The sequence below is a fragment of the Labrus bergylta genome, chromosome 3, assembly GCF_963930695.1.
Source record: "Labrus bergylta chromosome 3, fLabBer1.1, whole genome shotgun sequence".
Classification (NCBI taxonomy): Eukaryota; Metazoa; Chordata; class Actinopteri; order Labriformes; family Labridae; genus Labrus; species Labrus bergylta.
In genome coordinates this window covers 5,017,548-5,040,559 of record NC_089197.1, presented here as the reverse complement: position 1 = coordinate 5,040,559, position 23,012 = coordinate 5,017,548, and the positions used below count along the sequence as shown (strand labels likewise).

The 23,012-nt window shown below is 39.7% G+C and overlaps 1 protein-coding gene across 2 annotated transcripts; it reads left to right on the top strand.

The window, feature by feature from the left end:
• Positions 1 to 1,354: 1,354 nt before the first annotated feature.
• LOC109998899 (AP-2 complex subunit alpha-2-like) lies at positions 1,355 to 22,731 on the top strand. Of its 2 annotated transcripts, XM_065952511.1 has the most exons (23): positions 1,355 to 1,605; positions 4,622 to 4,690; positions 6,804 to 6,946; positions 7,062 to 7,255; positions 7,749 to 7,878; positions 8,286 to 8,387; positions 8,498 to 8,606; positions 10,860 to 11,010; positions 11,373 to 11,541; positions 12,503 to 12,640; positions 12,727 to 12,909; positions 13,050 to 13,147; positions 13,556 to 13,787; positions 14,999 to 15,166; positions 15,484 to 15,573; positions 16,644 to 16,777; positions 17,547 to 17,629; positions 17,747 to 17,837; positions 18,142 to 18,264; positions 18,350 to 18,466; positions 19,249 to 19,318; positions 19,860 to 19,994; positions 20,095 to 22,731. In XM_065952511.1, the coding sequence occupies exons 1-23, from the start codon at positions 1,539 to 1,541 to the stop codon at positions 20,170 to 20,172; spliced, it is 2,874 nt and encodes a 957-aa protein (XP_065808583.1). In that variant the 5' UTR covers positions 1,355 to 1,538; the 3' UTR covers positions 20,173 to 22,731. The 2 variants fall into 2 exon arrangements, with proteins under 2 accessions (XP_065808583.1, XP_065808584.1); XM_065952512.1 differs by lacking the exon at positions 15,484 to 15,573.
• The last annotated feature ends 281 nt before the right edge of the window (positions 22,732 to 23,012 follow it).

The following is a 23,012-nucleotide window of genomic DNA, read 5'->3' as shown; positions in this document are numbered from 1 at the left end:
GATCTCAAGAAAACAACTGAAATTAACTTCTTATGACGAGAAAACAAAGGAAATTAAATAAACTGAGCTATATATCTGACTTGGGCTTCCATACAGTTCAGAAAATGTGTAAAAGACGAAAAAAAATGAGTCGCAGGAAGACAGAAATGATGGGGCGCCGATTGCAGTTGCGCACACTACAAATAACAACAACATTTCTCCACATTTAGCCCTCAAAAAATAACTTTTTATTCACATTTAGAGAAATATTTGTGAACGTTTGTGAATAAAAATGTAAGATAATTTCATTGGCAAATATAAATGTTAAATATTATATCTAAACGTTGAATGTTTTATCTAAATGTTAAATGTTATATATAAATGTTAAAGATACTTGTCCTGATTCTAAATATTTAGCTACGTTTCTAAACATTTAGTTTACATTCTAAATATTTAGCTTTGATCCTATATATTTAGATAAGATTGTAAATATTTATAATCAAATCTAAAAATATAGAATATAAACTAAATATTTAGCAACGACTTCTAAATATTTAGCTAAGACTCTAAATATTTAGCAACAATTTCTAAATATTTAGCTAAGATTTCTAAATATTTAGCAACAATTTTTAAATATTAGCTTTTATTTCTAAATATTTAGCTAAGATTTATGCAAATTCACTCTACCGCCCACCGGAAGCACCACAATAAAAGTTTGGGGAAGCCAATATTCAAGGTCAAGGTCAAGGTTTCTTTACTCGTCTCCCTCGGGAGGAATTTGTCTAGGATGCTGGGAAATTGCTGCATGGACAATACATCGAAAACAATATAAAAACAGTAATTACAAATGTGCAAAAAAAACATTTAACTTCTCCGTGCTACAGTACACACACACTCACTCCTACAGTCACAGGCGCATGCACGTGCACACTGTGCACATGTACACATGCCACTCCAGACAGTTTCATACATACATACATGTCTACAGTTATCAGTACATTGGGGGCCTCCTGGTTTTCTGTTCCTCCACTATTTTTTGCTCATTAATGAGCTTAACTGAAAAAGGGACTAGTGAGCTTTTGAAGCCAATAATCATAAATATAGGCTTATTTTTGTTACAGTGAGCATGATTAAGTTTTTTCCTTTTGTTGCTCAGGTTGATATTAATTAAGGTTGATATTAAGCATTTGCTTAATTTTAAGTTGAAGTTACATTCACTTATTATCAGTCATTGTGTTTTCTTGATGTCTGCAAAACAACTCCATGTTACATTTTGTTTTTTCATTCAAAAGGAAACACTAAGGTTGTTGGCGTAGTGCACCTCCACATGAATGGAACGCGGCCCTCTTTGAGGTACTAGGTGCCATGCGGGGGTAATGGGACGCAGCCGCAGCTCGTCTGGTTCATGTCTCGGACACATGACAGGACTCCGTTGTACTGCACAGCACCACACACGGCTCTGCTCGTAGATCAGCGAACTTTAAACAAAGTTGCCCTTCACGGTCAGGCTATTTTAATACACGGAAGTGACAACGGCCCGTTAAGAGGGAGTAAACAAGATGCCTGCGGTCTCTAAAGGGGACGGGATGCGGGGCCTGGCGGTGTTCATCTCTGACATCAGGAACTGTGAGTTTGTTTATCACATTCAGAGACGGCTCATGCTCAGAAACAAGCTGGTGTAACACGAGTAAAGGTTGCGAACTCAGCGGTCTGAACATGTCTAATAGTTCCTCTCTTCCCGTTTTCATTAAACATTTTGGCAACTTTTAACTCAACAACTCTGAGTCTGCTAGCTAATTAGCGTTAGCCGTTAGCTTCGCATGCTAACGTCATTTCGAAGGGCGTGGACCGCTAACCTAACTGTCACATATCTGTGTGGCGTTCAGGGGCTTCGTGGTAAAATGTGTTTTTTTGGTTTAAGAGGTGGTTATAAATGGATTATTTGAAGAAAGTGCCAAAATTCACAACTTGCATCATTGAATTGCATCATTCACAACTTGTGTGGGTTTTAAAAACAGGACAGTTTCCTGCTTCAGGTCAAAAGAATAACAGCTCCAGTGTTTCTGTGGTTTTTAACTTTTTTACCGAATAGATTTCAAATAGTTCCCAATGATCATAAACCTTTAGTAAAGACTTAATTAAAGATATGTGGGAAATAAAATGACTTAAGTAGAAATAAATAAATAAATGCTGGAATTAATGCATCGATAAAATAACAAATAATACATTTTGGTAATGTTATTTCTATTTCTAATTTTATTCAATTTTAATTTTAATTAATAAAAAAAAAAATCTATAATTATTATTACAACATATTTCGGCATATAATTGTGTCTGTGATTGTTAATTGCCTGATTTAGTAATAAAAAGTAATATATATATATATATATATTAATGTTTCTGTTTCCCTGCTTTCAATGTCTTCTATATCTTGAATTACCTTATATCTGAAATGTGCTGTATAAATAACCTTGCCTCGCCTTGGCAATATTTTATAGTTATTTATGTATTTTTTTTATTCAGAATTTATACATTAATCACTTCTTACATTTCCACATCTATTTACTTCTGTGTCCATATTGTACGAGGAAAAGTATAAATGTCAGTTTAGGTGGTCACTCTGAAGTAGGATCAATAAAAGTGGAAATGTAGAAATAAAAACATAAATGATCTAATAAATAAAGATATGAATAATTGTGTACATTTATCAATACATATGTTGAAGTAACAAAGTAAATACATGAATAAATGCAGAAAAAACTTACTAAGACATAACAATAAAGCCTTTCATTAACAATTAAACATTCTTTTCCCCATGCAAATACTTACATTTTTCCATTCCCACATCTATTACGCCGTCACTTTACATAAAAACATCTGCCATTAGGGTGTAAAAGCCCTTTGAGTAGTCAGAAGAATAGAAAAGCTCAAGCTGTAATCCATTGAGCATTTATAAAACACATCAATTTGATAAACACATTCAAAAGTATCTACAGGACAGAATCGTATCCCAGTATTTCCTCGCTTCTCTCCTTTCTATCCTGTTACGATGTTCAGAAGTTCAAACGGCTATTTCTCCTTTCCTCCTTAACACTCGTTCACCCCGGGACAATAATGTGAACTATTTATGATCGTAGAGACTTTCAGGATGTTCATTATCTGTTCATTCCATTTATGCAGTTTTTAATTGTTTGTGTCTCTGTTTGTAGTCCTGTTTTGAAATGAAACATTGCCTTTAAGGAGAATGGTAACAGTTATCATCTATTGAAAAATGAGTAATGGAGATGACTCATAACTATTTCTTACTTGGTTTGAGGTTTTGTAATACACTCGTTTCATGGACTAATATCCTGACTTGTCGATGTCAACATTGCTCAAGCACTGTAGTTAGTTGGTAAAGTCCTGACACAACAGCACACAAAGCTCACATTGGTCCACTTATTCCTGCTCGCTCCTGCGCGTGCAGAGAAACGATCAGTGAGGCAGTTATCCAGCTAAAAAATGCTTTTCAGTGATTGAGACGACAGATGAGATTGGCTTGAACAGTTCTCCCTGAAAGAAATGCAACACTTATTCAAACATGCATGCCTCGGTTAAAGAAGTGGTTCTGTAATGTTTTCAATTTTGTGCATTGCACTAAATGTAGATCGTCGTAAAACAGCAGAAGACCTCACCGGTTTTCACTTCTGACTTTTTAAAAACAGGAATCTCAGGATAAAGTGGGCAGAGGCTGGGCAGCTGTGGCTCAGTTGGTATATAATGAATATAAAAAACATGTTATAAGTTCTTTTCTGGGTCTTTTTGCCGTTATTCGATAAGAAAGCCGAAAAAAAGACAGGAAGTGCTGGGAGGAGAGAGCCGCAGCATTACACACGGCAAAGGGCAGAGGTCGTGTTGGAATCCACAGCGGCTGTGACGAGGACTACAGCCTCTGTACATTGGGAGCGCAACATAACTGCTAGGCTATTAGCGCTCCCTTTTGAAGGATTATATTTAGATTATTTCTATAAATAAACAAGCTTGGACCCTGAAAAATAAAGAATAATTAGAACTTTCATCCAAAGTAGATCAGATAATATGATCTGATTTGTTACTTGCTTGATTTGATATAATCTAACTTGTTGTCACGTCCGCATTGAGCAGAACCTCTTAGTAATATTTTCATCACCTTAAATTAGAAGAAACAGGAAAAAAAGGAGCAGTTTCTATGTGTGGAAAATTGGGCTTCTAGCCACTAGTGGTCGTATCTATAGAGTAGTCATCAAGGGGAACGCCTACAAAACATCACATCTGGTTCGCGCTGAGGGGGAAACCAAACCCTTTAGACACAATGCTGAAGGGCTGCTGTGTGCCCTTCATCACTACAAATACACTGAAAAATAAAAGTCTAAGGTTTTATATTTGACCCAACCGAAGCACAGAGCCGAGTAGGAGAGATGGGAGGCTAGAGGACGAGCTTAGTTGCCAGTTGGATCCAAAATTAAAATGTGAATTATTTTCTCCCACGGTACGCCCCGCCCCCAACTATGACGCGCACCGTCTGTATCTATAGCTTATCTTAAATAGATTCAGCAGTGTCAACAAGTAATAGAGTGATTAATGATTAATGATTAACATGTACTATATCTTGGTTGTTTTGCAGGTAAAAGTAAAGAGGCAGAGATCAAGAGGATAAACAAAGAACTGGCCAATATCCGCTCAAAATTTAAAGGTAAGTGTTCAACTCTGACAAACCGTTCTAAATAAATATGGATGACTGAAACACTGATTCATAACACCTGGCGTATTAGTTAATTGATCCCACACTTGCTGAATCATCTCTGAACTTTTTCTTGGCTTTGTGCACTCTCACGGTTTTCAGGGACTGCTTTAGTTCCTGCAATGTTAAACAAGTCTCCGTCTCACTCTGTTGTTGATGTTGTTTCTCCATGCAGCCACCTGTTCGTCACTCACTGACTATTATTAGTTTGCTAAACAAGCTGCCTCATTTGCACTGTCCAGCATGCTGGCATCTGTATTGTTTTGTATCGGAGATCCTTTAAGGATAGACACATAGTTTAGTATCCAGTGTGATGTTATCAGAAAGAGCTTCCAATGACATCTGAGTCCTGACCATCGTCCTTCGATCAAAGTACTTCCATGACTTTGCAAACTAAAAAATACAATGAAAATTTGTTTAACTAATTACTATCATACTTGTTGTATCTTTTTTTGTGTCACAATGAATGACAACAAAATGTCAACTACAGCAAACATTGGTTTCCATTGTGGTTTCAAGGAAGTCTCTTGACCTCCTGATTAAATATCTGCACATTCTGAAAAACACACTTCCAGTCAAATGTGATATCTTGTGCAGCTCCTTGAAATCACAAGGAAGCATTCCAGTAAATTTGCTATCTTCAAGTACTTTTGTTAAAATAATCCAAATAACAAAATCACCAAATTACATGCATGGAAAACAAAATACATATCTGAGGTTTTGACAGACTGTAATAAGTTGTTTATGTCTACAGACTAATCTGCCTTATTACACACACACTGCTCGTCCACTCTTTGCACATGAGCTGAGTCCTCCACAGGCTAAAGCTTGCTCGCTAGCACCAATAGCAGAGAACTTTAGCGCTGGTAACAACCACCTCCCCAACAGCTGCTTGACGACTCGTCCTGCACCAGAAGTGAGGCCGTGTGTTTTTAGGTGGCTTTAACAGTTTTCCATTGTTATGTTGAAAAGACTAGCTTACTCATGAGAATTTCCTCAAACTGCCTACCTCGACATCAAGGGGAAAACATGGAGGATATTCAGCTTCCTTTCTAGCTGACTGCAAAGTCAAAGGCTAAAATCTACAAAAACAGTTGTCCTCATAACCAATGAGATTCCTGAACAGCTTCCTGAACAGTTCTTTGAATGGTTTCATACACAAGTAGGTCTGCTTCCACTTACTATTGGACATTTACGCCATCTCACAGAAGCCCCCCACATTAAATATGTTATTCTAATGACGGCTTTTTGGTTAGCTGTGATCACCATAACATTACAGGACAGTTAATCTGTAGGACAATAAAAATGACAAGTATAGCTCTCTGAATTGTATTTTTAATTGCCACACGGACGTATCGAGCAGGCGCCCTTCTTCAGAACGTAACAGGCAATTTTCACAAACATACGCAGCTGAGCCTATTTATACATGTCCAAAATAGTTACCAGTCAATGTCGTATGTCTACGGGTCGTAGGCCTCTCAGAATTTACAATCTGAAAAGTGTATTCAAATTATAGCTAAGAATGTTGATTCTTTTTTTTTTTTTTTTTAAACTTCAAATATCTATCTGGATGAGTTTAAACATGAACTCAAAAATATAACGAAAAACATTTGAGATTGAATTGAATAAACTCTGAACGTGCTTATCAGTAGTAGAAGAAGATATATACTTACACACTCCCGCGATGGGAAATTCGATTTTACACTGAGAGACATGCTTCCCACACATGCACTAATGGAGAGATGTCAGCGAGCGCTCCTGAGCTGGTGGGTCCTTGAACCGGCGACCCTCCAGTTCCCAGCCCAAGTCCCAATATAGACTGAGCTACTGCCGCCCCACTCATTCATTCTGACCCTTTCTTATCAGGCTATAAAGATTTAGATAGTCTGCCTTTTCCTGCTTTACGCCTCCTTTTGGTTATAAAATGACTTTTTAAGTGCCTGCTGCACTCAAAGGTTAACTTCAGAGTGTTGAATTTCTGTATTGACATTGTACAGACATTCAAATCCTTCTTTGTCCGTGTGTTTGTATGGATGTGTGTTTGTGTGTTTGCGCGTGTGGACAGGAGACAAGGCTCTAGACGGCTATAGTAAAAAGAAGTATGTCTGCAAGCTGCTCTTCATCTTTCTGCTGGGCCATGACATCGACTTTGGACACATGGAGGCTGTCAACCTGCTCAGCTCCAACAAGTACACAGAAAAACAGATCGTGAGTTTGTGCTCATTTTCCTCTACAGTAGTTGAGAGCGAGTTTGTGGAATAATATTTCTCTTTTTATAACATGGAACTGCCCTCTAATAACATGTTTCCCGCTCCCCTGTCAGGGTTACCTGTTCATCTCGGTGTTGGTGAACTCCAACAGTGACCTGATCCGTCTCATCAACAATGGCATTAAGAATGACCTGGCGAGTCGTAATCCCACCTTCATGAACCTGGCCCTGCACTGCATCGCTAACGTGGGCAGCAGAGAGATGGCTGAGGCTTTTGCGTCTCAGATTCCCAGCATCCTGGTTGCAGGGTTTGTACCATATGTCTCAATGCATGTTGATTTTAACCAGCTACAAGTGTCAGGCTTATATCGCCATGAGATGACGGGCTGATGGACCTTTCTTGGCTGTCAGAGTAACACACTGGGCCGTGATGTGTAGACAGATTTGTTGATCTGATCATTTCTTGATTTTTTTATATTTGTTACGAGGAGACATATAAAAATGTCCACATTATTATTCAGGTGGTTTAAAATATTCTTCCCATCTTTGATTTGTATTTGCTCCCATGTACAAGGTATATTTGGTTTCTTTGTTGGGTTCTTTAAAGTCAAATGTCTGACAGAGTAGCTGCTCTAAGGGCTGTGCACTCCATGTGTACACACGTCACAGGTTTCTTTCAAAGAATCACAGCTGAAATCTGAAGGATGTTTTTTATGACATGTGTGTTTTTAATGTTTTTAATGTTTTTAATTCTGCATGTTTGGGGTTTTTATGAAGTTGTACATTACCTGTCTTTATCAGGGACACCATGGACAGTGTGAAGCAGAGTGCAGCTCTGTGTCTGCTGAGACTCAACAGGATGTGTCCTGACCTGGTTCCCATGGGGGAATGGACAGCACGAGTGGTCCACCTTCTTAATGATCAACACCTGGTAAGAACATATAATGTCTCAGGTATGAACTACACACTGAATCAGGTTAGGGTTTGAGTTATTTAGGTATTGACTTTAAAGATGTGCTGAAGAAAAGTTAATTCAAACTAAAGGGTATATAATCAACTTTGATTAAGCTTTCCCCACACCGTTTTACCCTTACGATGGAATGCACTAATCAAATCCAACTTATTTTCATTGCAAAGTAGATTCAAGTGTTGGTGTTAAAGCAGCTCCAAAAAAATAATTTGAAAATAATTATTTGAGAAAAGCATTTATGACATCATGAAGGATAAGTGTGGTTTTTTTGGCCCGCTCGCTCTCATCTGTGCTCCCAAAGCTGAACCAGGAAGGTGTTACAGTGTGATCTGATGTTTTGTATTTTTGTCTTGTTTGTCTGTTTTCAGGGAGTGGTGACAGCAGCCACCAGCCTCATCACCAATCTGGCCCAGAAGAGTCCTGACGACTTCAAAACAGCCGTTGCACTGTCTGTGGCCAGGCTCAGTAGGGTGTGTGGCTTCCTGAAATGTTTCACGATAGCTTTATCTCCACACATTCAAAGATAATTTCTTATCGTAGCACCTAGTGACTGATGTGTTTATTTGTCTTTTTTGTACAGATTGTGACTTCAGCGGCCATCGACCTCCAGGACTACACGTACTACTTTGTCGCTGCACCGTGGTTGTCCGTGAAACTTCTGCGCCTGCTGCAGTGCTACCCTCCACCTGGTATGGTACAACACAGTCATGCAAACAGTTTATAAAAGAGAGGACATTTCTAATGCTGATGTCTTAAGTCTCGATCATGTTGACAGCTTTTTAGTCCATTACTAAATATTATAACAACAGTGCATGCATTATTTTATTAACATTATTTAACTGCAGATCCTGCATGTGTCCAGGACTAATTTCATTACAAGAGAAAACAGTCTGCCTCATCTAAGTGAACCACATATAAAAAACATCTTTACTTATTGCTATTTTTGTGGTCTCCAGAATACCTTTCTTAGTATTAATATTATTATTTTGATTCTTGTAATTGCCCTTTCTTCTATTGCCAGGTCAAATAATCAGCTTTCTGCATAAGGTAATTAATGATCGCATTATCATCAGATGCAACTATTGTCAGTCCCATTACCATCCCTCTAGGATAGCACCTAGGTTTGTAGCCTGTAGTTTGTTGTAGTCTCTATTAGGACCCACATCGCGACGGGAGTTGAATTCTTTACTCCGTCTGCAGCTCTCTTCATCTCTACAATTACCCATAACACCCTTCTGTGCATGTTTTCAGAGGTGTGGAGTTCATTTCTCCTCCATGACAAAAATACATTTCTCAAGAGCTTACATTGAGCTGTGTGTTTTTAGTGAAGATCAATATGTGTCGAGTACAGAGCAGCAATTAAAGACGGTGTTTAGCCTAGCTTAGCATTAAGGCGGCATTTGGACCAAGATAGTGGGTGTCATGTGACCAATGAAGTCTAACGTGATTAGGTGGATGTTTGTTTAACTTGCACTGGAATCGATTGCTATCCTTTGGGTTCCCGGAGGTTTGATCTGAAATTTTAAACAATACACTTTTTGCATCTGACTTTTGAAACATCGTATTTTGCATCTGAATTTGGTCTTTTGAATTTTTAACCGTTGATTTTTTAATTCGGAATTTGTGAATATTGAAAAAAGAAAAGTTGAATTCAGAGGCCAAAAATGTCGATATATAATTTCAGTGTGTGAATATTAATTGCTGGAAATTCAATGGCTTTGAAATTGAAAAATCAGATGACACAGCTATGCTTCCATACTTGTAAGTGGTGTCAGTTTTAGCCCTGTGTTGCATTTCTGCCACATTGAATCACGTCATGTTCATCGATTTTTCTCATCATTATTTTTCTTCATTACAATTCTTAACAGCATTTTTAATTAACATCATTCATAAAGAAACACAATTCATACAAATGTTTAAAATGTGTTAAAATACATGCAAACGGGAAAATGTCAGACAGCCATGTTGTTTGAATTTATATTGATGTTTCATAATTGTGTAAATATGTTAACAACATTTCAGTACACAAACGTTGCCACTGTAGTTGTGCAATCAAGACAGTGCTCGCTCTTTGGCTTTCAGGAGCTTTTCTAAAGAAGTAAAACTTAAGATCTGAAGTTTTTTTTAAAGGGGACATATTATGAAAAATCCACTTGTACAGTGTTTTTGAACATATATTTGGGTAACCTGAGTGTCTACCAAACCAACCAAATGTGAACTTAACCGATCCAGTCCTTTGTTTGTGGTCTGCATAAGTCTTACAACACAGAGAAAATAAATGCTCCGTTTCAAATTTGCTCTCCTTGTGATGTCACAGTGGGATTCTGGTAAAATAAAGTACCCTCCCGTCCCCTTGTATCTCCACCCCCAGCCTAGAGCAAAACTTTTCCGCAGGTCCGTCATTTTTATTCTCGCTAGTGAAGGAGTGATGTCTTCGGGAAAACTCAGGGGGGGTGGTCATTGCATTTAAAGAGACACACACGCCAAAACGGAGCGTTCAGAGAGAGCTGGTTTATACAGGGTCACAAACCTCCTCTGGTGCTTGATTCATGTTATATTTTGACCACAGCACAGATGTTTCATTTAGACCACAGGGGGTCTGTTTGAAAAGGAGGAGAAGGAGGATAATATGTCCTCTTTAACTTAGGTATTTTGTGATGCTATCAATCGAAAGATTGACAACCTTAGTAGCCTACACAAATCGTTAATAATTATTATAATCATTTATCAACTTTATTGAAAACAATGTTGCTGGATCAAAGCTCTGGAATAGGATTCACTAGATGAAGTGGTTTTTAACACTTGATGACACTAGAGTAAAAAAAATGAAATGATTGAATTTCTCTCCATGCATTGTAAATACAAACTACATTTTACAATGATGTTGACGAGGGTTTAAAAAAAGGCAGGAAGGTGTTCAGAACATTGCTTTGTTGTTGCAGAGGATGCAGCGCTGCGGAGTCGCCTCACAGAGTGTCTAGAGACCATCCTCAATAAAGCCCAGGAGCCGCCCAAGTCCAAGAAGGTCCAGCACTCCAACGCAAAGAACGCTATTCTGTTTGAAGCCATCTCCCTCATCATCCTCTATGACAGGTGGGTCTGATTCACTCTCACAGTCCTGCTCGTCACTGAATGTATGGAATAACACAGAAATACAGAAGTGTCTGTTTTGTTTGGGGATTTTTATCGGGATATTGCAGAGGCTGAAACACTGAATTAAAAACAATAATAACAGAATGCCAAACTTTGATTTTTGTGCTTTATTTATTACTGACTCAACATCAAAGCTACAGGCAAACCCACAAGAAATGGGTCCACCTTACCTTGATGTGTAAAGGTTAATGCTGTCATACCTGCTCTTCTGGGTTTTTGGATGCCATAACTTGTATTTACATCTGAGAATGTAAACACATCTGAGATGGCTCATGTGTTATCTCATATGTCTTCTCTTCCAGTGAACCCACTCTGTTGGTACGAGCCTGCAACCAGCTGGGCCAGTTTCTGCAGCACAGAGAAACAAATCTCCGTTACTTGGCTTTAGAGAGCATGTGCACTCTGGCCAGCTCTGAGTTTTCTCATGAGGCTGTAAAGACGCACATAGACACTGTGATTAATGCTCTAAAGGTGAGTCCCCTTAGTTGTAGTTATTCAGAACACAATTGCATTGAAAAAAGGGATTTTCAAACCTTAAATGTAGTATTTTGAGCCAGAATTTCATTTCCTTTCTTTACACAAATTTTAGTAAATATGCATGAATAATACTTTTTTAAGGAACTTTAAAAATAATATCAAGGACCTTTCAAATGACCTGATGGGGCAGTACTACCACTTGAAAAGTGGAGGTACTTTTGTTAAGATCAAAGGACAAACAGTAGTTTCAGTCGTGTATTTACTGGTTCATATTCAAATTTGTTCATTTTGTGTTTAAAGTTGATCAATATAGTCAGTCTTAAGTGAAAGTTTTTTATTGCAGACTGGAGAGCAGCACTGAGCGCAGATCAGGCAATCAGGTCACCTCCATTTGAGCCACGTGTGTAAACATGATGAGTGGCTTTAATTGACAGACAGGAGTGGTTAGTGATGTGTGAGAGGAGAGTGGTGGAGACTTTCAGTGGCTCAATTCAGTGGAGGGAAATCAGCAGAGACACCATTTTTTTACAACCTGCTAAACTCCTGATGGATTGTTTCAGCATTATGTGTCAACAAATGTAAAATAATATCCATGGAAAGGAGTTGAGTTGTACAGCGTCCTCTGTGATCTTCAAAGCCTTTTCAAGTTGAGGAAATGTTGAATATAAAAAGCAAAGACTTGACAATCTCATTCTTCCTTAAAGCATAGAAAAAAGTGATTTATCAGGATGTTAGGGGTTAGTGGAAAAGCTGATGTATCTGTAGTCTCTGGTTTGATTCTTCCTTCATCATTTTCTTTCATCACCTAAACAATTTTGGTTCTGTTGTTGTACAGTCATTGTCTCTCTCTCAAATGAACTGTCCTCATATAAAAGGCTGCTGTTGAATCCATGAAGCCACAGTACAATCTGCCAGAGGAATTTGTTTTATTCACAAAAGTTTTTTCTTCATGCAGACAGAGCGAGATGTGAGTGTTCGCCAGCGGGCCGTGGATCTGCTCTATGCCATGTGTGACCGCAGCAACGCCAAGCAGATTGTGGCCGAGATGCTGAGCTACCTGGAGACTGCCGACTACTCCATCAGAGAGGAGATAGTACGTTTCCAGTACATAGATGGACCCCATTTAGTTCACCGTTTGTGCTGCGCTCTCTTTTTCAGCCACTTGCTTCTCCTCCTCAGGTGCTCAAAGTGGCTATCCTGGCAGAGAAATACGCCGTGGACTACACCTGGTACGTGGATACCATCCTAAACCTCATCCGCATGGCTGGTGACCACGTCAGTGAGGAGGTGTGGTATCGTGTCATCCAGATTGTCATAAACCGGGATGAAGTGCAAGGTTACGCTGCCAAGACAGTCTTCGAGGTGGGGAGGAAGTTGATACCGTATCAGCTTAAAGCATGTTTCCTTGTGCAGTTAACTTTCAATCTTTAGAGTCGATATGTGTGTGGTTTCCTCTATGTTGTCCCCAACCTCACTCTGTCATGCTTTGTCGACTCTCGTAGGCGCTACAGGCCCCTGCCTGCCATGAGAACATGGTTAAGGTAGGGGGGTACATCCTGGGAGAGTTTGGAAACCTTATTGCTGGGGATTCACGCTCCAGGTACGAACAGCTTCCATATGATAAACTCCACCTTTCTGTTAATTCATTCATTTTGATCTAAGCCTGACCTGAGCAGATGTTGATTTGTGCCTTAAGTGACATTCATTTATATCAAATAAACTCTTTGATACAGTTAACAGCACTCAACAGTTAAAAAAAAAAAGCCTCTTCTAGTGAGGTGTCCCTGTATCTCCACACGGTTATCTCTTCTGTTTAATCATAAAACCATTTACTAAAGCAGCTTTCTATTCTGAACTTTTAAATTCTAAAAGTTGTCATGGAGTCTTTGACCAGGCTGGAGTCTGAAATAAAAAACTAAAGATGCCGTAGTGTTTCCTGAGCAGAAGTGGCTCACTGGTGAAACTTATTATTGCTTCATAAATGTGTTGTTGTTTTCTTTCTGTTCAGCCCTCTGGTCCAGTTTAACCTTCTCCACTCCAAGTTCCACCTGTGCTCTGTGCCAACTCGGGCTCTGCTGCTGTCGGCCTACATCAAGTTCATCAACTTGTTTCCAGAAATAAAGACCACGATCCAAGACGTCCTGCGCTCCGACAGTCAGCTGCGCAACGCTGATGTGGAGCTCCAACAGAGAGCTGTGGAGTACCTACGGCTCAGCAGCATCGCCAGCACCGATATACTGGTTAGTGGTGAAGCGCAACTTGAATGTGGTCAAGCGTAAGGGCCATTGCACACTGGGGTCTGTTGTTTTTTTAAATAGATGCACGTCAAAAAATCATTGGAGTTCAAGAATCATGGGTGTTCTCTCTGCTACCCCCCCCCCCCCGACCCCGCCAATTGAAAACGAACTCCATAGCCGTTTTCACATATGAACTCCGGATAATATCTAGATAATTACAGGAGGACTGCTCCGGAGATTCTCCCGACCTAGCCGTTCACATATGCTCCTCACAGCGGGGGACTATCCCTGTCACAATGTTATAATGAGAATATTTGTCTTTATATCAATGCTATGTGTAATCCAATGGAATGACAACAACCACAAAAGAGAGGAGAACAACAAACTGACCAACAGAAAACAGAACGCAGACGTTTAATGAGAGCACGGAGAACGTAGTGGTCAGTCACTCTATATAAACGTCATTCTCTTCCTATTGGCTTAAGCCAATAACCCTTTCTGCAGATAAAATACTCGGGGTCTGGTCGGAGAAACTCCGGGTAAAGTCTGCGTGATAAATTTAGCTGCTGGCGTTCACACATAGCCTAAAGCACCTCCGGGTAACCTAATCTCTAGAGTTTTTCAGGAGATTTCCGTTTGCGTGAAAAGGGCTCATGTTGACCGTAGTGTAGATGAACGAGCAAAACCGACCTGAGGAAGAAAATATGTTTACCGACGATGTATCTGAGTATATTTTATGAGGTTTTTATCACAGCAGCACATACAGCAACAGAACGGCAGCTTTCAGTAGCAGCTCACGCTTCAATATTTAGCGGTATTTGATGTAACATGTTGTTTCCACGATAACGATAACCATTCTGTCCGTCATTGCGGTCACCACGACAAGACACGTCCTGTTACAACTATAAAATTACAAAGAAATATATATAACATGGGTTTAGTACATTTTTAATGAATTTAGATTTTTCAATGTGAACATTGTTATAAAATTGTACATATTGTACGTTTAACTGAGGCTGTAATGGTGTTTTGTTATTTTCTAGAGAGATATGTACCACATCATCATAGGTAACATCTATTTCAAAGTTTCGTAGTGGTCACTCTGTAGCATCAGTTTATTCTATCATAGTATTTGTTATTTATTCATAGCCTCACTACAGTGGTGCTGTAGCTCTTTGTATTGCCCACACTTCAGCTGCTTTGTCCCTCTACAGGCCACGGTGTTAGAAGAGATGCCTCCGTTCCCAGAAAGAGAGTCTTCAATCCTGGCCAAGCTAAAGAAGAAGAAGGGTCCCGGGGGCCACCTGCCTGACATCGACGACGCCCGCAGGAATGTCAACGGCAGCACGGAGAGCAGCGAGAATGCTGAAGCCTCAAAGAAGGTAAATCTGGAGGGTTTGGTTTACAAAACCCCCATGAAGGAAAATCTTTTAGTCTAAAGAAGTCGAGTTTCTCATGAATCAGCACTCTAAAGATTTTCTTCCAGTGTTTTCTTAACGGTAACATTCAGCTTTTATTTTGAAAACAAAATCTCTTAAAACATGCAGGTTCTGTTTGTTTTTGTTCATTGAAGGGTTTCAGCCTCTTTGCCTTTATTTCCCGCCTTTTCCTAACGTTTCCTAACCCTTCTCTCCACTTGCCTTGTCTCCTCCTGTCTTTGTCTTCACCCCTCCGTCCTTCTTCTCTTTTTCTCCATCAGTCTTCTCCTTCACTGATGGCAGACCTTCTCCCTACCAACAGACCCCGCCCTGCCTCATCTAGTCCCATCATGCTCTCTGCTGTGACCATGGTATAAAGAACCAGAGACAACACATTATACTGAAGTCCTTAAAGATTCTTTACCTCTGCCGAATTATGTTGTCACCGTTCTCTCAGTTTTTTTATTTTTCACATAAACTAGCTCTGAGAGGTTTAGCTTTTTGTTACAGCACTCAGATATAACACTTGTAGTAACAAGCTAACTGTATGTTTTTACAAAAAGGAATGAGAGTCTGTTATGGACGCTGCTGGTGTCTCATGTTGAAGTAACTAAAGGGAAAAGAACAGATGATCATGTAGCCTCCGCACTGCCTTTCGCTCTGACAATCTAGTCACTTTCCTTTCCTGCTTCTGGTCCAATGGAAGCTAGACCACTAACATTAGCTAGACACTCACATCTTCAAAAAGAGGTACAAACACACCTGGAGCTGACAATGACTCAGCGATGTTGGAGTAATGAAAAAAAACAGTTTCATTAAAATGTTTAAAAAGAAAGCTAGGCTAACTAGCTTTAATTTTTCAAGTTGAATACAAACTCAACAGCTTGACTGACTGTGATAAAGTGACCTTAAAGGGATAGTTTTTATTTTTGATGAAATACAAACCATCCCTTTTAATAGGATAGGTATGTTGTAACGTATGTTGTGCGCCAAAGTAGTGCAAAAAAAAAAGTGGCCTGTGGACAGTAAAGTAAAGGGCTGAAAAAATCTAAATGTAGAGTTCACTTGCTTCCATCCCCATTTCTTTTTTTCGCTGAGTTTTTCTTAACTTGATCCAAATAACGTGGTTCAAACGGTCCGGTCTGCAGCAACGTTTAGCCTAGCTTCCGTGCCGAGCTGATCGGCATCTCCTGTGGCTTAAACACTTACGATTCACAAGTACCTCATACTTCTTCATACTTCAAAAATACCAAACTATCCCTTAAGGTCCATATTTAACGTCCTGTGGATTTTCACAGACAAGTCAACCAACAGCATGCTACATGAAACACAATCCCTAAACCTCTGTTGTCTTATATATGTTAAACGTTATAGTTTTTTGGACGTGCTTTTATTAAGATACTTTTTGTTAAAGATGTTTTTGCTGATGTTTTTCTCCTAGGGTTCCGCCCACCCCTTCACAGACCTGCTGAATGTAAGCTCCCCCCCTCCGGCGACAAACAGCCTGCTCGTCGATGTGTTTTCCGACATCTCCAAACCTGCAGCTCTGGAAGTGTGTGAGGAAAACTTTTCCAGGTGGGAAAAAGGTGTAAGCTTGGATGATGACATAAGCAGAGAAATAGAGTTAAAAGCCATCCGTTGAATAGTTGTGTGATTTGCAGTTCAGTCGGACATTCTCGTTTTTGTAATGGTTGAAGTGTTTGTTGTAGCAGCAGAACATAGTTTGTGTTTACAGTCTACGCTCTGACCTCATCACGTCTTGCAGATTTATTTTAGATGCAGAGGTGGGCACAGTTAATCAAAAATGTAACATCAGCTGATGCAGGTCAGAGCTGGTAATAGCAAAGCAGAGGAAGAGACATGACCGAGACATGGGAAATCATGACCAGAAAATGAGATTATGTGTTGTCAGGTGATGGAGGATAATGATCCAAGTCCATTGTGAAATCAGTGCAGCTTGAGTTGTCTGTCTGATCTAGCTCACACGTGATGCTCATTGATTCCAAGTTCTCAAATTTGAAGTTCTCTCCAGCTGTTAAAATCTGACACACATTAAAAAAATAAAATAAATGATCATATCTCTGAGGAACAAACTTCACAAACACCTGATCTAACATTTCCCAATGTGATGTGAATGTACTGCCTGCTAAACACTCACACCTTTCTAGTTTGAACACAATTTTTAAATATATTAATTTGGACTGAGCCACCTGCGATAAAGAAGGTTGAACAAAGCTTGCTTCATAAACCAAGCAAATAGGCTCCAAGTCTAAAATGTTCAAATGATCATCAATTAAAAAAAAAAAATGGAAGCTCTTTGTAATTGTGTGTTTGTAATTTCCAGGTTTGTTTGTAAGAACAATGGTGTTATCTATGAGGACCAACTGTTGCAGATTGGTCTCAAGTCCGAGTACAGACAGAACCTGGGTGAGCCGCTCCTTTAATTCTACTTTTTGTCAAATGAGATTGTTGTTATAAATCTATTTAAAAAAAGGTGTGGACACTGATCAGATTTGATGAGTTCACTTGCTGTTTGTCCCGCAGGTCGCATATATGTGTTCTATGGCAACAAGACATCCACCCAGTTCGTCTGCTTCTCCTCCTCTGTGACCAGTCAGGACACGCTCACAGCTCATATCCTTTCCACCGCTTTGTAGCTGCTTGTTACAGGACTCCTTAAAAACATGCTTAATTTCACCAAAACGACAGATCATTACGTCCTGCGTCACACACCATGTTTGTGCTTTCTGCTCGGGGGGCACCCACCTTGTAACCGAGATAACTTTCATGTCAGCCTTTTCCAAATCTAATAGTTAACTATTTCAACAAGCACTAGAGTATTGGCTCTTCAACCTGCACTTATGACTGCATGTGAACACTGAAACGCTTGCTTTATATGTGTGCTATGAACGCCATCATCCTTGACAGTAGCCTCCACAGCTGAATGTGCACTCTAAGACAGTAGACCCTGTTATAGAAGGAGGGGCTCAGGTCCAGCAGATCATCAACATCGAGTGTCTGTCAGATTTCACAGATGCACCGGTACTCGACATCTCATTCAGGTTGGTGTCTGAACGTGTACGTAGCTTTTCATGCCTATAGCTTTGTATGTATGCTAATTTTTTTTGACTCTGTGTATGTGAACAGATATGGTGGAACTCTTCAGAACATCGGAGTGAAACTTCCGGTGATGCTGAACAAATTCTTTCAGCCCACTGAGATGACATCCCAGGACTTCTTCCAACGCTGGAAACAGCTTGGAGCGTAAGTCTCTCTCTGCACCGCTGTCCCAATCAGGAGTATATTCACACCTGTATCTGTCCCAATCAGGAGTATATTCACACCTGTATCTGTCCCAATCAGGAGTATATTCACACCTGTATCTGTCCCAATCAGGAGTATATTCACACCTGTATCTGTCCCAATCAGGAGTATATTCACACCTGTATCTGTCCCAATCAGGAGTATATTCACACCTGTATCTGTCCCAATCAGGAGTATATTCACACCTGTATCTGTCCCAATCGGGAGTATATTCACACCTGTATCTGTCCCAATCGGGAGTATATTCACACCTGTATCTGTCCCAATCAGGAGTATATTCACACCTGTATCTGTCCCAATCAGGAGTATATTCACACCTGTATCTGTCCCAATCAGGAGTATATTCACACCTGTATCTGTCCCAATCAGGAGTCTATTTCACACCTGTATCTGTCCAATCAGGAGTATGTTTCACACCTGTATCTGTCCAATCAGGAGTATATTCACACCTGTATCTGTCCCAATCAGGAGTATGTTTCACACCTGTATCTGTCCCAATCAGGAGTATGTTTCACACCTGTATCTGTCCCAATCAGGAGTATATTTCACACCTGTATTCGTCTCATTCAGTTGCATCGGATTGTGCTATTCAATATGGATATCTTAGTTTTCCAGGCGTGCCAGTTGATGGCAGTTAATTTTTTTTTTTTTTGTTATGCAGATTTCAGTTTGATATTCTTTGATTGTAACATGATATCCTGTGTCATCCTCTGTGCCCTCAGTCCTCAGCAAGAGGTCCAGAAAATCTTCAAAGCCCAACACCCCATGGACACAGAGGTCACCAAGGCCAAGGTAAAAAGAAAGGCACGGTTGCATCAAGTTAATGCAGGAGCTTCAACGTGTTTCAGAAGTGTCACAGAAATAACTTGTATCCTTTACTTAAATATTATAAATCCTATCCGTTTTTGTTTTATGAAAGATGAGGTTCTAAATAATTGGGCTGTGGCTGATCAGAGTGCAAACGTGAGCGTTGTAGTTGTTTGTTAGGAGGCTTAAGACTCGCCCCAGCTCCACCTCTTTGGCTTTTTTTCTAGGTTGACCAAAAGTTAGGTTGAGACAACATTTTCAAAATTCACCTTCAGTAACCGTTGGGTGAAACTACGTCCATGTTCTATACAGTCTATGAGCTACTTAGAGAGAAAAAACTCTCCTGAATGAATATAGTAGTAAGTTAAAATCATCGATGTGATTCTCTGCAGTAGGTTTGTCAAAACACAAAATATGTTTCTGGTTTAATTCATACAAAACACTTTTTACACATGAATGTGCTTATTTTGTGTGTCTTTATAATCCTAAATGTTTGTAATGTCTCCTCTATGTGTTGTTTCTGCAGATCATAGGTTTTGGTGCAGCTCTGCTGGAGGGTGTGGATCCCAACCCTACAAACTTTGTTGGAGCTGGAGTCATTCACACTAAAAGCACTCAGGTGGGCTGCCTTCTCCGACTGGAGCCCAACCCACAGGCAGAGGTAAAGACACACACACACACACACACACACACACACACACACATATATAAATCCCAGTCTTTAATCATAGTGCCCGTGTAATTGTGTGTTTTCCTTTCAGATGTACCGTCTGACGCTTCGGACCAGCAGGGAGTCGGTGTCTCAGAGACTCTGTGATCTCCTCTCTGAACAGTTTTAGACTCCACACTCAACATTTTATACACCTTTAGTCACCTAGCCTCACTGTCGATTGAAATGATTTTGTACAGTGTAAATTGTTTTTTTTATTTGTCTTACTCGACATGTAAAAGAGCTCTCCTCGTATGTTACTGCTTTAAACCTGCCTTGTCCTCTGCAGACAGTGGAGGAGGCACTGAACGCTGCTCCTGTTCTCAACAGCTGTGAGCCGTTTCCTCTGCCTCGGTATTTATGCAAACCTTTTGATGAAACCTTCAGGAGGCTTTAATGAGATTGAGTCAGTTGAAATTCTTGATATAGGATTGTAAGCTAAGCAATGATCTCTACAGATGATCGAGTTGTTCTGATGCTTTTCTATCAAACTTTTCTTCTTGTAGTGTTTCACTAAATCTTGCACAGAACTGGGAACTTCAGCTTTCCTGAACTCTAGTTCATTTTGCACTTTAGGTAATAAAATTCATCACAAAAGTAGATCATTAGATTTAGTAAGAACTTTTTGATTGTCACATTAATTTTTTTTTTTTTTACTTATTTCAACAACTTCAGACTCTTGTGATCTCAGGAGGAAGAGCCCAGCTTTGTACTGTGGTATTTCATTTAGCAAAAAAAATAGACTTTTCATGCTGCAAATGTGCCTCTGTTGGGTGAGTTACAGACGAAGACTGTATATTAAAAGTGTTTAAAGCCTCTTGGTTTCTAACGCGAAGCAAATTCAAGATGCCACAAGCTGAATTCTTTCTAATGACCAGCAGTGTGAAAAGAAAGTCCTTTTGTAATGAAACAGATGACTAAGTAGATTCAGATTCTTTATTGTCCCACAAGAGGAAACTTGCAGCAGGAGCACAACCAAGACAAAAAAACACAAGGACAACATCACCGCTAAATCTCAATTAGAACAATCTGAAAACACAACAAAATATAAAAACAATATAAAACATCAAACTTAAATCAGTCAAGAGCTCAGACCAAAATGGGAATTTCTACCAAGTTAGTAAAGTGTAAAGAGGAGGTGTGCAAATGTGCACAAAGCGCAACCGAAGGGCTAGTTGCTATTTAATAAATCTATTACAACAGGGACAAATGAGACCTGGAGACTTTGAGTCCTCCTCACAGGAACTCTAAAACCACGACCTGAGGGTAAAAGCTCAAACTCAGTGTGAAGTGCAGCCTTAGCTCTCCTCAAGTCTTCTTCAATACAGCATGATTTGATTTTTAAAGTCTACAAAGGGAATGCTCTGGGGCAGCAGCTGTTTTCCAAAGTGCCTACTACACACTTTACTACACACTACTAAGGAACGCAGTATGTTCTGCATACTGCACTAGTCTTGAGATAACATTTGTCATGAATTGGCGCTATACAAATAAAGATCGATTGATGATATGTTCGACTGTAGTATGACTGCCCGTTGGTGATCGTTTGGCAGAATGTCTTTAAAAGCTCTGACCTGGCGCTTTGAATTGTGGGAAACGGTATGCGAGGTAGACTGGTCTTATGCTTACTGAACCAAAACAGAACGACATCCTGGTACTTTTGGTGTTCTACGGGTCTCTTATTCTTTTGCATGCTGCATTTTGGCCGGTTTTAAATAAACAGCCAGTTATTCCCAAAGTGGGGGCCGAGGTTATGACTGGGGTTCATTTCGAGAAGACTTCCAGGTTAATGTAAGGCTGAGAATGAATCTTCACCAGACGTCACAACTACTAAAAAAATATATAAAAATATCTCGCCCTCAGCTTCACCTGTTCAATGGTGGTTAATAAAGAGAGCGACGCTATCTGGAGACGCTTTACAAAAAAGCATATGGGATCATATGCAGGAAGGATTTCTCCTTTGTATTCCTCTCGTTCCTGTTGTCCACACTTCCTTTCCGGGGAGGTGGAGGTCGGATCAGGCCGTGCATGAATGAGGACGGCGCTGGTTGGTCAGGGACGTCTGGTGGTATTAGTGCCAGATCACCTCGCTGAAGGTTGGGGGAGCTCCGTCTACTTTAGAGTCTGGCTTCTTCTGCTGGTACGAGGACATATTAAAAATGAAGGATTGAGTGTCGGTCTCACAGGCCTCCCAGACTTGAGAAGATCATGTAGCGAAAAAACAAAGCTCAAACTAGTCATTGAAATGTTTTGCAAGGCAGGAAGTATAAATCCTAAAAATATTTTTATCATTTGTTTTTACCCTCAGAGAGTCAGGATACAGTTGTAGTTTGTCAAACCTTTTCATCCAAAGACGGTCAAAACTCGAGGTTACCTGGCTTTGTCCACTTTTTGTGTACAGTCTTCATTTGAGAGCTGTCTTGTTCAAAAATCTTTACAACTCGTTTTCTTTATTGACTTCTTTTTTTCCATCTTATTAGCAAACACAATAGTGCCTGTGACACTTTATCGCTCTGTCAGAAACACAAAGGTCCTACACACAGTCGAGAGTAATCGTCTTTAAGTAAGCACTGCCGCACTACGACACTACCCTCCCCACAATGCTTTTATTCACAACACTGCCAAACTGTGTCTGTTTTTATTACATGTTGTGTTTTCTGTTTTATAAAGTGTATGTTTATCAGAATTATTGATGGCTTCTTTGTTTTTGTATTGAGACCGGCTGTGTACGGGGGTGAAAACCATCACTAGTGTAAAAACATCACGTTGTAGTTTTACTGTGCAACATCAAAACTAAAGAGAAAAGTCTTACACTCATCATTTTGATACTGCTCTCTTTCCTGTTATAAACCACGAGAAGAAGGAGCTAGTTATATGTACATCACGTAGGTGCAGGGAATGAGGAAGAAGATATCTACCGTTAGTTTATGAATAAGTAATGGATATTCATCCTCTGGTTTAACTCTCAAC